Source organism: Polypterus senegalus, chromosome 6, assembly GCF_016835505.1.
Source record: "Polypterus senegalus isolate Bchr_013 chromosome 6, ASM1683550v1, whole genome shotgun sequence".
NCBI lineage: Eukaryota > Metazoa > Chordata > Cladistia > Polypteriformes > Polypteridae > Polypterus > Polypterus senegalus.
In genome coordinates, this window is record NC_053159.1 from 138,361,789 (window position 1) to 138,375,890 (window position 14,102).

A 14,102-nucleotide genomic window follows, 5' to 3' on the forward strand; every position below is an offset into this window, starting at 1 on the left:
ATAAAAAAAAAGTCAAAGTTGTTGCTAAGCCATTTATTGATATACATTTTTTAAAGGTTAAATGAATTAATGGTGATATATTAATGAAGAGCTGGTAGTAGTGTGTTGTTGTCAAGAAATGGTGGCAGATACAAGGAGGTGGAAGTAATGGGCACTATAGTTGTTGATCTGTGATGAGCAGTTTCATATGTAGAGTATAACCATAAATTTTTAACAGTTTATTTAAGGAAAAATGCATACTGTTCATTTTAAAACATTTCTTCATTCCAGGAATAAGTCCAGCTTACTTTCAGTGATACTGGATTTGATTACATGCTTCATTCCAATTAGCAAGTAGGAACATTTTAGTATGAGATCTGAAAATGCATTAAGAGCCAAATATTTTGAGTTTCATAAAGTAATCTCAAATTTGTGAAAGCATTTCTTTTTAAGAAAATGTGTTAAATATGAATGTTTAATCATATTAATTGAGCATACTTCTGTAGTTCTACAGTGTGAGCAGTCTTCTTTCTAGACCCTTTTGTAGATGTTTTCTGGAAGTGCTGAAAGTAGATATCCCCAAACCATTTTATTTGAACAATTTTCATACTTACTGACTGTATTCTTAATTTTTGTAGAGTGTTAAGTAGTTTAAATATGTCCTATGTTTTCAAAGATGCACACAGAGAAAGTACAGCAGCATGAAGGCAATGAATCTTCAACAGCATCACTTCATTCACAAGAAGCTGCCTCTTCTGTGTCACAAGAGGAAACCGTTGAAAACCGAAGTTTGCAGTTGGAAAACACATATGACAATTCAGAATCATCAAAAATAGCTGCATCAGATTCTTCAAGAGGTATCATAATCTTATGGCTTAAGTATACACATATTTGTTTACTGCATTATTTTTAAAGATGGCATTCATGTTATTTGACCATATTTTATAAAGATGTGATAAAAGAGAGTATAAATCACAAATGAATGCATTATTTATGAACAGAAAATGAAATTGTTCATATACCTTTATCGTGAGCAAATTGGGTCAGCATTAATATCAAAAATCACATGATCCTCTTGGTTCTGTACAAACAGCAGCAGAGGGGACATTAGAGAAGAAAAAACACACAGTCAGAAACTAAAATCCTCAAGTGTTTTGCAGATTATAGTTTAGTATCAGGTTTGGTAACAAATTGCACTTGGTGATTTCATATATGTTTAATATATTCAGAAACTAATCCTGGCGTAATATGTCTGAGAATATTTTGTAAGTTATTAACACTAGAATTACCAGAGCCTACGAAAAAACTCGTAGATCCGGCCCACCTTAAATCCGTTCACACATCTCCGCCAGCGTCTTTTGTCCTCTAATGTGCCGATAAAGACAATCTGAAAGCAGCTGGGTGTTCCATCACCCCATTGACTTAGAACTTGCACGAACTTCTCCCAGCTCATGCCTTGATTATCTGGGAGTGAAGTGGAGTTTTAGAGTGGAAATAATAGATTGTTATTTGGAACACGCATTTCATGTGTGTTCTGTTACAATAATCTGTGAAAACACATTTTTAAAACAAACATTTTTCATATTTTAGTAGTAAATGACATAATGTAGGCAGAAACTATATAATGTACTAGCAAAATACCCTCGCTTAGCAGCGGCGAAGTATTGCCTTAAAATTTTTATTAAGAAGAAAATTAAACCTTTTTAAACTGAGGGAAAATATAACAATAATTATTTGTTAAGGATCTCTTTGTATACCACATTGTGAGTTCGGTCCTCTGGTTGTAATATGACCAAGCTGTGCGCTGAGCTTACTCTTCAGCATGCAACGTACAGTTGGCCATGTAAACAGTAATCTTGTTTCAAATCTCACAGCTGGGATTGCTGCTGTCATAATCGGTTTGAGTTTCGTGGATTGTTTCGATTACGACAGTATTTGTAGGACTTGTGTTGAAGAGACATTTGGCATCTGTCAAGCGTTGTAAGCATACAACCGGTTTCATCAATAACTTCACATCCAGCTTTTGAGAGTTTAAACATTCATAAACATCAAAGTGTCCACTACTGAAAGCGTCACCTGTATATCTAAGATGTTTAAGAGGCATTGGCGTTTGTCGAAAGGTGTAAAATATTTGGCCATTTCGGTATACTTGAAAGCGACAACCGAACAATTCACCGGCAGCCATCAACTCACATGCAGATGCATTATCTCCTGTACCGTCATCAGTCCACACCTTGAACCTGTCCCAGTCATTCAATACATAAGACACAATGTTCCTCCGGATATCAAGAGTGAGCCTGATATGGCCATGCAATATGTAACAAAGAGAATGGAAGAGGTAGGTGCCATCTCCGGGCATGGAAACCACTCAGTAAGTGACAGTTCTTTGATCGATGGTGATCACCTCGATAGACATGTTAATGGGGGTACGGTTGGAATGAAAAAGGAAATGGGTACCAGAACAATGTAAAGTAAGTCTAAAATACCTATACAATAACTATAATCGTAATAAATGAACAATAAAACAGCGGAGAAGCCGTGGATTAAATAAAAAGGCTGGGAGACGTGAATCTCGTGGCGAAGCAAGGAAGGGAATGTAGAGACTGGAGCGACGGACGGCCTTATATAGGCAGGCAGCCAACAACGTGGGAGGTGTTGGGATGGGGGACCCAACGGCGCCTCACGCGGTGACCGAGCTGCAGGCTATGGATGTATATATGTACATAAGTAGGATTCAGTTAGCGTTGGGAACCCATGTACCAAATTTGTTGAAGATGGGCCCATAAGTAACAAAGACCATTGGAAAGTTCAATATGGCGGCCGACAGTGGCATCATACCACCGAAATAAGTACCAAATTTCAGCCTTCTACTTACACGGGAAGTTGGAAAATTAGTGATGTTGGAAAGTTCAATATGACGGCTGACAGTGGCGTCATACCATCGAAATAAGTATGTACATCGGTTTCGGTTAGCGCAGGGAAGCTGCCTACCAAATTTTGTGAAGATGCGGCCATAAATAAGAAAGTTCAACATGGCGGACGTTGTCGACCGACATAAACGTTACGTGTAGAATTTCGAAATGAAACCTTCTTAACTTTTGCAAGTAAGCTGTAAGGAATAAGCCTGCCAAATTTTAGCCTTCTACCTACATGGGAAGTTGGAGAATTAGTGATGAGTGAGTCCAAAGATCAAATAAACACTTTCACAAAAGGTTCAAGGAAAAGACAACAGCTTCCGTGGCGTAACGGTAAGAAAAAAAGCCGCGTTAGCATGCAACATTGACACGCATTTACTATGACTGCCTCCGTGGAGCAACGGTATCAGCTGCTGACTGGGAATCAAGAGGTCACGAGTTCGATCCCGCACAACTCTGTTTTGAGAAGTGAACTGCTGCTCTTCTTACTATTTTAGCATAAAAACATACATTTGATTCCAGTCTGTAACAGCCGGTGTAATTTATGATACTTGTAAAGGTTAGGTTTTTTTTTGTTTTTTTTTTTCTCCTCTCGGCTGCTTTCACGATCCCAGCTCCCCAAACCAAGTCCCCCAAAGCATTTGACACTGCTGTTTTCGCATTAACGCGCTATTATAACAGAGGTAAACTGAAATCATGACGATGATTCTACATCGGATCAAGAATGCACTTTTGCCATCGCTGTACTTTGTATATGTACATGGGAAGCTCTGCACTCGTGACTTCACGCTGTAGGAAGTAAGTAAATAAATAAAGGTAAATAGGTAACAAAGGACGGTGCATGTGCCCAAAACATTAACATATATATGTTACTTATATAAAAGCCAGATCTAATGTTATTTACCGGCACGGGCATGCTCAAAAAATACACGTGTAATGCCACGAAAATTGCATGCAGACACTTCAGTTCACAAGCATTGGTACGCAAATGCAGTCACAAGTTGACTGCAGAGCTATAACACGTCTTTATGTGAAAACAGCAGAGAATGAAACGGAATTAAAAAAAAACAACAAAAAAACAAAGCTAACCTTTACAAGTATCATAAATTACACCGGGTTACAGACTGAAATCAAATGTATGTTTTTATTCCAAAATAGTAAGAATAAGAGCAGTTCACTTCTCCAAACAGTCGTGCGGGATCGAATTTGTAACCTTTTGATTCCCAGTCAGCAGCTGATACCGTTGTACCACGGAGGCAGTCATAGTAAATGCATGTCAATGTCACACACTAATGCGGCTTTTTTTTTTTTCTGCAGTTCTATTTTTGAATAAAAGCGCACTTGTTCTGTTATATTTGTACCTTTTGTGAAAGTGTTTTTTTTTTTTTGATATTTGGACTTCAGACTTCACACATTATACACTTCATGTCTACATTTTGTCAATTATTACTAAAACATGAAAAATGTTTCTGTTTTAATGTTGTGTTTACTGTGCATAGATCGTTGTAGACACAGAACACACATGAAATGCAAGTTTTCCAAATAACGATATAGTATTTATAAAAGGTGTCATTTTGCTTGACTTCTCATTCTATACAACTCTAAGCAACTGGCACGCGGGTAAAGTGACTTGAGCTGAGAAAACTTTGCGGGCTGGGGGGGTGTTATAGCAGGGTGCTTGCTGTTTGGTGCTTATCCACACATTTACAGGACAAAGGACGCTGACGGAGAGGTGAGAAGCGATTTAAGGTGGGACAGATTTTTAAGTTTTTTCGTAGGCTCTGGTAATTCTAGTATTAAAAGTCTGATTGTCATTGCAGTGAGTAAAATCTAAGACTTGAAGTAAAAGGGAGTTCATATCAGAAGTACCAATTTCATTTTATACCACAGGTTTATGGTCATTGATGTACAGTGCATCTGGAAAGTATTCACAGTGCATCACTTTTTCCACATTTTGTTATTTTACAGCCTTATTCCAAAAATTGATTAGATTAATTTTTTTCTCCAGAATTCTACACACAACACCCCATAATGACAATGTGAAAAAAGTTAACTTGAGGTTTTTGCAAATTTTATTAAAAATAAAAAACTGGGAAATCACATGTACATAGGTATTCACAGCCTTTGCTTAATACTTTGTCGATGCACCTTTAGCAGCAATTACAGCCTCAAGTCTTTTTGAATATGATGCCACAAGCTTGGCACTCCTATCCTTGGCCAGTTTCGCTCATTCCTCTTTACAACACCTCTCAAGCTCCATCAGGTTGGATGGGACGCGACGGTGCACAGCCATTTTAAGATCAGAGATTTTCAATCAGATTCAAGTTTGGGCTCTGGATGGGCCACTCAGGGACATTCACAGAGTTGTCCTGAAGCCACTCTTTGATATCTTGGCTGTGTGCTTAGGGTCGTTGTCCTGCTGAAAGATTAACCGTCGTCCCAGTCTGAGGTCAAGAGTGCTCTGAAGCAGGTTTTCATCCAGGATGTCTCTGTACATTGCTGCAGTCATCTTTCCCTTTATCCTGACTAGTCTCCCAGTTCCTGCCACTGAAAAACATCCCCACAGCATGATGCTGCCACCACCATGCTTCACTGTAGGGATGGTATTGGCCTGGTGATGAGCGGTGCCTGGTTTCCTCCAAATGTGACGCCTGGCATTCACACCAAAGAGTTCAAGTTTTGTTTCATGAATTTTGTTTCTCATGGTCTGAGAGTCCTTCACGTGCCTTTTGGCAAACTCCAGGCCTTTAACTAAAGAGTGGCTTCCATTTGGCCACTCTACCATACAGGCCTGATTGGTGGATTGCTGCAGAGATGGTGGTCCTTCTGGAAGGTTCTTCTCTTTTCACAGAGGACATCTGGAGCTGTGACAGAGTGACCATCGGGTTCTTAGTCACCTCCCTGACTAAGGTCCTTCTCCCCTGATCGCTCATTTTAAATGGCCGGCTAGCTCTAGGAAGAGTCCTGGTGGTTTCGAACATCTTCCACTTACGGATGATGGAGGCCACTGTGCTCATTGGGACCTTCAAAGCAGCAGATATTTTTCTGTAACCTTCCCCAGATTTGTGCCTCGAGACAATCCTGTCTCAGAGGTCTACAGACAATTCCTTTGACTTCATGCTTGGTTTGTGCTCTGACATGAACTGTCAACTGTGGGACCTGATATAGACAGGTGTGTGCCTTTCCAAATCATGTCCAATCAACTGAATTTACCACAGGTGGACTCCAATTAAGCTGCAGAAACATCTCAAGGATGATCAGGGGAAACAGGATGCACCTGAGCTCAATTTTGAGCTTCATGGCAAAGGCTGTGAATACTTATTATGTACACGTGCTTTCTCAATTTTTTTTATTTTTAATAAATTTGCAAAAATCTCAAGTAAACTTTTTTCACGCTGTCATTATGGGGTGTTCCATTTTGGAATAAGGCTGTAATATAACAATGTGGAAAAAGTGATGCACTGTGAATACTTTCCGGATGGACTGTACCAATAAGATGAATGAATTGTATCTGTTTGATTCACTGTTACATGTTTTGAAATAAACATGTTTTGAAATAATAATGCAGGGACATGTCAACTTGTAGGTTTGTTAATTAACTGCCCAATTTAATTCACTTAGGAGTTTTTTGGGGGAGGAGCAGGGACAGTCGATTAAAAAAATATACAGTGATCCTCGCTATATCGGCCGACTTTCGCGGCTTCACTCCATCGCGGATTTTAAATGTAAGCATATCTAAATATATATCATGGATTTTTCGCTGGTTCGCGGACTTCTGCGGACATTGGGTCTTAATTTATGGTACATGCTTCCTCAGTTTGTTTGCCCAGTTGATTTCATACAAGGGACGCTATTGTTGGATGGCTTAGAAGCTACCCAATCAGAGCATGTATTACGTATTAAATAAAACTCCTCAATGATATACGATATGCTTTCCGTGCGGTGCTTGATTGTTTGCTTTTCTCTGTCTCTCTCACTCTCTCTGCGCCTGACGGAGGGGGTGTGAGCAGAGGGGCTGTTTGCACAGAGGCTGTTTGCCTAGAGGATACGGACGCTCTTCTAAAAAATGCTGCTTTATCGCGGCACTTCGGCATACATAAAAGCCCAAAAGCACGTATTGATTTTTGATTGTTTGCTTTTCTCTCGTGCTCTCTCTCTCTCTCTGACATTCTCTGCTCCTGACACGCATTATTTGAAGAGGAAAATATGTTTGCATTCTTTTAATTGTGAGAAAGAACTATCATCTCTGTCTTGTCATGGAGCACAGTTTAAACTTTTGACTAAAGGGTGTTATTTCATGTCTAGAGGGCTCTAATAATGTTAACAGTGTGGGAGAGTTTATAAGGGCTTAAAATATATAAAAATAACCATACAAACATATAGTTTCTACTTCGTGGATTTTCATCTATCGCGGGGGGTTCTGGAACGCAACCCCCACGATCGAGGAGGGATTACTGTACTTTTAGTTGATTAATCTGTTATATAGTGTTGATTAGTTGCGGCAGTTCTTTTATTGTATCTACTTTTTAATAGCTTGGCTAGAGCAACATGTATTTTGATGATTAAACACTAATTAAAGGCTAAACATTTTGGTAATGACTACTCAAGAGAGTGCAAATTTACAACTAATTTCCTTGCTGCTTTGTTAATCGTTTATTTGTTTTTCATTTTGAATGTCTGCAGATAATGGAATATGTTCTGGTCAAGTTAGTCCGGCAGAAGTTAGCATCTCATCAGATGAAGCATCACAGTTGGAAGATGACCTCAGTGTCAAAGTGGAAAGGTTTGTAATTCTTTCTCAGTGTTAATTTTTTAGGAACATTTAAATCATGCTATTTTGATTAATAATATATGTGTAAACTATAATTTTTATTGATTTTTATATATTAATGTTAAACGAGTTCTCCAAGCAAAAGTGATCTATATTTTATCTGTTTCTTCATGTTACTTACTCCATGTAATGTATGTAATGGTGGCCGGGAACATTTTTATTTAATCTCATGTTTTCATGGAAACAAAATATAAAGGTTCTGATAGAAACGGACCTAATAGTGATGAACGCTGGACAACAATAAATGGTATCAGAAATGTCCCTAAAAATGTTCATGTTACTCGTGTTGCTTATACAGTAATCCCTCCTCGATCGGGGTTATGCTCCAGAACCCCCGATAGACTAAAAATCCAAGTAGAAACCATATGTTTGTGTAGTTATTTTTATATATTTTAAGCCCTTATAAACTCTCCCACATAGTTAACATTATTAGAGCCCTCTAGACATGAAATAACACCCTTTAGTCAAAAGTTTAAACTGTCCTCCATGACAAGACAGAGATCACAGTTCTTTCTCACAATTAAAAGAATGCAAATAGATCTTCTTCTCTTCAGGAGCAGAGAATTTCAGAGGGTGAGAGAGAGAGCGCTCGCAAAGAAAAGCAAACAATCAAAAAATCAATACGTGTGCTTTTAAGTTTGCCGGCATTTTTTAGAGGAGCGTCGGTATCTTCTAAGCAAACAGCCTCTGTGCAAACAGCCCTTCTGCTCACATCTCCTCCGTCAGGCGCAGAGAACGTCGGAGAGAGAGAGAGAGAGCGAGATTAAAACAAACAATCAAAAAATCAATACATGTGCTTTTGAATATGCCAAGCACCGCAATAAAGCGGCATTTTTTAGAGGAGCGTCAGTATCTTTTAAGCAAACAGCCCTCCGTCAGGCAGAGAATGTCAGAGAGGGTGAGAGAGAGGCAGAGACAAGCAAACAATCAAGCTGCGCGGGATGCATATCTTATAGCATTGAGGAGTTTTAGTTAATATGTAATACATGCTCTGATTGGGTAGCTTCTAAGCCATCCGACAATAGCGTCCCTTGTATGAAATCAACAGGGCAAACAAACTGAGGAAGCGTGTAGCATAAATTAAAAGACCCACTGTCTGCAGAAATCCGCGAACCAGCGAAAAATCTGTGATATATATTTAGATGTGCTTACATTTAAAATCCGCGATAGAGTGAAACCGCGAAAGTCGAAGCGCGATATAGCGAGGGATTACTGTACTTCAAGTCATCTGCATAACATGCAAAACACATATATATTTTTTGCTAAAATAATGTAATCTCTGGAAAATTAAAGTAGTCCACACATGGAAAACCTCTTAATATGGTGGATTTTGAATTAAAAACAGACTTTTGACCAATGAATGAAGGGCATGGATTGGTTATGATACGCTGTGGAATTGTTTCTTCTATGGCTCATTTCTAGGTTTTTTTTTCTGTGGAGTTTATTTATTAAAGTACTTCAGTGCATGGAAATAATTAATCTTTATTTTTTGTCCCCCTCAGTCATAGTATACTGTACATTGAATTGCCATTGGAAATTGTGTTTTTAAAATAATTTTTTTATCTTAGAGATTAAAAAACAAATTGGGAAAAAGATCTCTCAATTAATATATCAGAAGAGGAGTGGAAAGTAGCAATGCAGAGAATTCACTCGAGTTCCATATGCGCAAAGCATACAATTATACAACTTAAAATTATTTATCGAGCACATCTGTCTCGACTAAAACTCTCCAAAATGTATCCAGGGCATGATCCAACCTGTGAACGCTGCAAACTAGTTCCAGCCTCACTAGGTCACATGTTCTGGGCCTGCACCAAATTAACATTATTCTGGACAAAAATTTTTAATTACCTTTCAGATAGCCTTGGATTCACAATCCCTCCTAACCCATTAACAGCTGTGTTTGGGGTTCTTCCAGAGGGGCTTAAAGTGGAGAAAGACAAACTAATTGTGATTGCATTTACTACACTTTTGGCACGCAGACTTATTCTGATAAACTGGAAGAATCCAAACTCTCCTCTTTTAAGTCAGTGGGAAACTGATGTGTTATATTATTTGAAATTGGAAAAAATCAAATACTCAGTTAGAGGATCCGTACAGACGTTTTTCAAAACATGGCAGGATCTAATCAGTAATATTTTAAAATAAGTTCATGAAGCATAGAGAATTTATTAATTTAGGTATGTTTAAAAGCTGTAAAATTTTTATGCTGTTTGGCTTGCTCTCTCTCTCAAGGGTGGGGATCGATCTGTTCTTAACTCTATTTTTCTTTTTGTAAAGGCTTGATTGCTTTGTATGGAGTGCAATAAAAATTAAAAAAAAAAAAAAAACCAAATTGCCTTCAGAACACCAAACATAGAAATAAAATCCGTTAAATGTATCAGACACTTCCATTTTCAAGCCAAGAATGGTTATAAACATTGCACCCATGTGATTTTAAGAAGGAGGTGGAGGTTTGTAGTATTCAACCATTTTAAATAGAAGTCTGACTATGGCCTTTGTCTCATTGCCTGTCTCCCACCATGGTAACCTTTGATCCACAGGGTTCTGTTTTCTAGTATCTTGCCTTATGACACTTTTCACTGCCTCATTACCTCTCCCTCCTCTTACCTGTAAATGTCAAATTTCTTTCAGAAACCCTAAAAATATCTGTCCCTCTATCCTTGCTGGATCCATTTCTGATCTTTTTCTGTCTTCCCCTATTCCATCAATGCTAGATAGCCTTGTTGACTATTATAACTCAGCCTGTGATTCACCACTAGATAAAACAGCTCCTTTAAAACATGACATTTATTTTAAGCATTCATCTCCATAGTTCAATTTAGAACTGTGGTCTATGAAAACTGGCCGATAACTTGAGAGAATGTTGCATAAGACTGGCCCCTCTATGCATATCCAGGCTTTCTCTGACCACCAGAGGGCTTACAGGGGGATGCATTAACTTCAGCTGGGAACATGCATTAAGGCAGAATAATAGAAAGTGGCCATGATAACCTGACGGTTCTATTCTCTGTAGTTAACAGTAGAGTCCCTGAAGCCTATGAAAAAACTCGTAATCCCAGCCCACCTTAAATCCCTTTGCATCTCTCCATTGGCTTTTTTGTTTTGTAAATGTGTCAATCAGCACAAGTAGCCTGCTATCTCACCAGCCATCCCCCACCCCACCCCATCCGAGACGGAGCTCAATTTGGGCAAAAAGTTCTCCCAGCTGAAGATTCCTTATATGCATGTGAGGTGTATAGGGTAAATAATACAAGTATATCATTATTTGGAATACATGCATTTCATATGCCTTCCGTGTCTACAAATATCTAGGTAAGTGTAGGATGAAAGGAAATGCTGAACAAATACCTAAAGCAGAAACTTTTTCCATGTTATCCTAATAATGATGTGAAGGGTATAATGTGTGAAAATTTTAGTCCAAATATCAAATAAGTGTGCGCTTTTATTCAAGAATATAACCAAAAGGGGAAAAAAAAGCATTCGGTTTACATTTTGCTGTCAATCAATTAAAATCCTAGGCTCAAATGTCAATTGACAGGAGCTTGATATGTACTCTTCAATGGTGCAGAGGTAACAACTACCGCCTTGTAACTCAAAGGTACTGGGTTAGAGACTGGGCGCTCTGTGTTTTGTGTAGTGAGCTGCTATTATTTTGTGATCTCATCAGACCTTCTTCTAATGCAAGGAATCTTGGTGTTTTCTTTCATTCCTCCCTTTCTTAGTCCACCCACATAAACCACATTATGAAGCTTTCTTACTTTCACTTCCGTAACATATCCTGTGTTTGCTCATTCTTCTCCTTTTCAAATGCTGATAAATTTGTCTATGCTGTTATCACATCCCACATTGATTATTGCAACTTTCTACTGGCAGGTATCCCTTCTAATCTTCTATCACAGCTCCATCTGTTTCAAAGCTCTGCTGCAAGAGTCTTAACACAAACCAGCAACAAGCATATAACCCCCATCCTGCTTTGCCTCCAAGGGCTTCCTGTGTCTTACAGAATTGAATTTAAAATGTTGTTATTAACATACAAAGCTTTAAATGACCTTGCACCAGACTACATCAGTGACTTTCTCCATTGCTGTCCTGTTTGCCCACTAAGGTCCTCTGATTCTGGCACACACTAACCTGCACTCTGTAGGTGACAGGGCCTTAAGCTGTATAGCACCCACTCTTTGGAATGACCTCACGAAATTAATTAGATCAGCTGACTCAATTCTTTCCTTAAAAGAACAACTTAAAACTCATCTGTTTTTGTAACTTAACCTAATATTCTGCCCCTTCTTTCGGTTTACCTCTCTGTCCAGATTGCGCAGGATAACTTGTGTGTGTGTGTTCTGTCACAAATGCTATTATTTGTTCGGGCTTTTTTTATTGTTGAATTTAGTATTTTACTCTGGTTTATTGTCTTTTATTCTGTTTAATGCTTTGTATTTCCTTTATTTGTCAGTTTAGTATTCTGTGCAGTGTTACATATACCTTGCATTTTACATAAGCACCTTGAGCATGGGAAAAGCATTATATAAATAAAATGTATTTTTATTAATCATTTAACTTGTATTGTTATGCATTTATAAAAGAAGATAAGATAGTGAGATTAATTGCTTTTAAATAATGTCCTGAACAGTCCTGAATAAGTAACAGAGGCTTCACATTCATTCTTTGATTGTAATCAGCACGTCTATATATGTCAGTCAGTCCAAGCATCTATCCATTTTCCTAACTGTTGTACTCTATTCAGGGTTACAGTCGAGTGCGACTTGCACATAGCCACAGTTACGAATGCAGGATAGTAGGATATGGAAGGACTGGTAGCTCTAAGAACAGTCCTAGCAAGAAACATTGATGCAAGATTCAAATGAAGTGGCTGATTAGCTTGTTTATACCAGAAAAGACATGAGCAGCTCAATGCTTTGAAGAACAATGCATATGCCCCGCATTAATACAGTGTGTATTGTGTCCCTCCTGAAACATGCTGTTAATAGAGCATTTAAAACGGCATACTTTGCAGAAAAATACTTCATTGCATAATAGAAATCTGCAAGCACTGAATTTGTCATTTGCAGGCAAACTACTGTTCAGCTATATAACCAGTAAGCGAAAGCACATGCCATATATGTGAATGGTACATTGTAATGCTAGAAACCTTGAAAACCGTAAAACAAAGGATGAGTTCTGAAATAAAGGATTAATGTAAAACTGACAAGTTTGATTTCACACAGGAGGTTTAAAATTGGGACAGATTTTTTTTTTTTTTTAAATTGGGACAGATTTGGAAAATTAAAGCACCATGAGTTTTTGACATTTTTTAAATTTTAATTCATTTGACTAATGTGTTAAACATTACTGTTTAATGTTTTTAACCAGGTAGTTTTTCTAATATAAATCTTATGATAGCAAATATTAAAAACCTAAATGATTGGTTCCCTGACAAACCAGAGAAAACTGCTTCAAGGAGCTGGTTTTAATAGAAATATTTGGAATATCTTGTAATTCAGAGATTCACCAGAACACACATAATAATGTTTGAATTTTTATATTTAGTATGGCTTTGAAACAGTAGTTTTCAGTTACTGGACAGAAAATGTCAGAGAATAAATTTAGAACGTGCACATGATAAGATGCACATTAAAATTCAAGCCTTGCATTATATTTAGACATTTATGAATGTCAATAAAAGTTTACTTAAGTGATTTGAGTTTGGCAACTTCTTGATGGGCATATAGAAGTATTTTAAAGCTGCTGTTACTGTTAGTATTTATGTATTTTATAATGTGTTACAGTGGAATGCATAATATTGTTCACTTTAACAAGCTGTTGAACGGAATTTTGTGTTTTTCCTGTGGTATTGAGTATCGGAAATTATCACTGGCATTGGCATCAGATACAAAAGTGACATCCTTGGAGAGGACAGGTAAAAGACCTGTCTTTTGATGTGTTTGCTTAGTGACAGCATAAATAAGAAAATAAGTTGTATTGGTTTAAGAAAGCTAAATACCTGCTGTTAAATTATTTTGAGTAACAGAGCATTAGCAAACATTTAGATGGATGAAAGGCACTCCTGTGGGCACAATTAATTATTAATGTGTTTATTTGTTGCAGTCTGAAAATCATCTACAAATACATTGTATGAATATCTCCCAAAATTATCTCAATTTTTAATTTTACTGTGAATGAGCATATCACCCAGTCCTAGCAGTTGCTTAATATTTCAGTTACTTTTGTTAATTTTCCTGTTTAAAATGAAAAGTAAAACTGTGTAATAAGCTTATCTCTATATTGATGCTAATTTTGCTACATGGATTTGAAACAGATCAGTGGACATTTTCTTACTTTTCTTATATAAATTTCTTGTTTTTTGGCAGTTGCAT

The 14,102-nt window shown here is 37.5% G+C and overlaps 1 protein-coding gene across 1 annotated transcript in view; it reads left to right on the forward strand.

The window, feature by feature from the left end:
• ubxn4 (UBX domain protein 4) overlaps positions 1-14,102 on the forward strand; it is a 44,977-nt gene that overhangs the window by 16,488 nt on the left and 14,387 nt on the right. The window contains exons 5-6 of the mRNA XM_039757330.1: positions 656-836; positions 7,578-7,677. Coding sequence (XP_039613264.1) covers positions 656-836; positions 7,578-7,677 — 281 coding nt within the window. The remainder of the gene's footprint in view (positions 1-655; positions 837-7,577; positions 7,678-14,102) is intronic.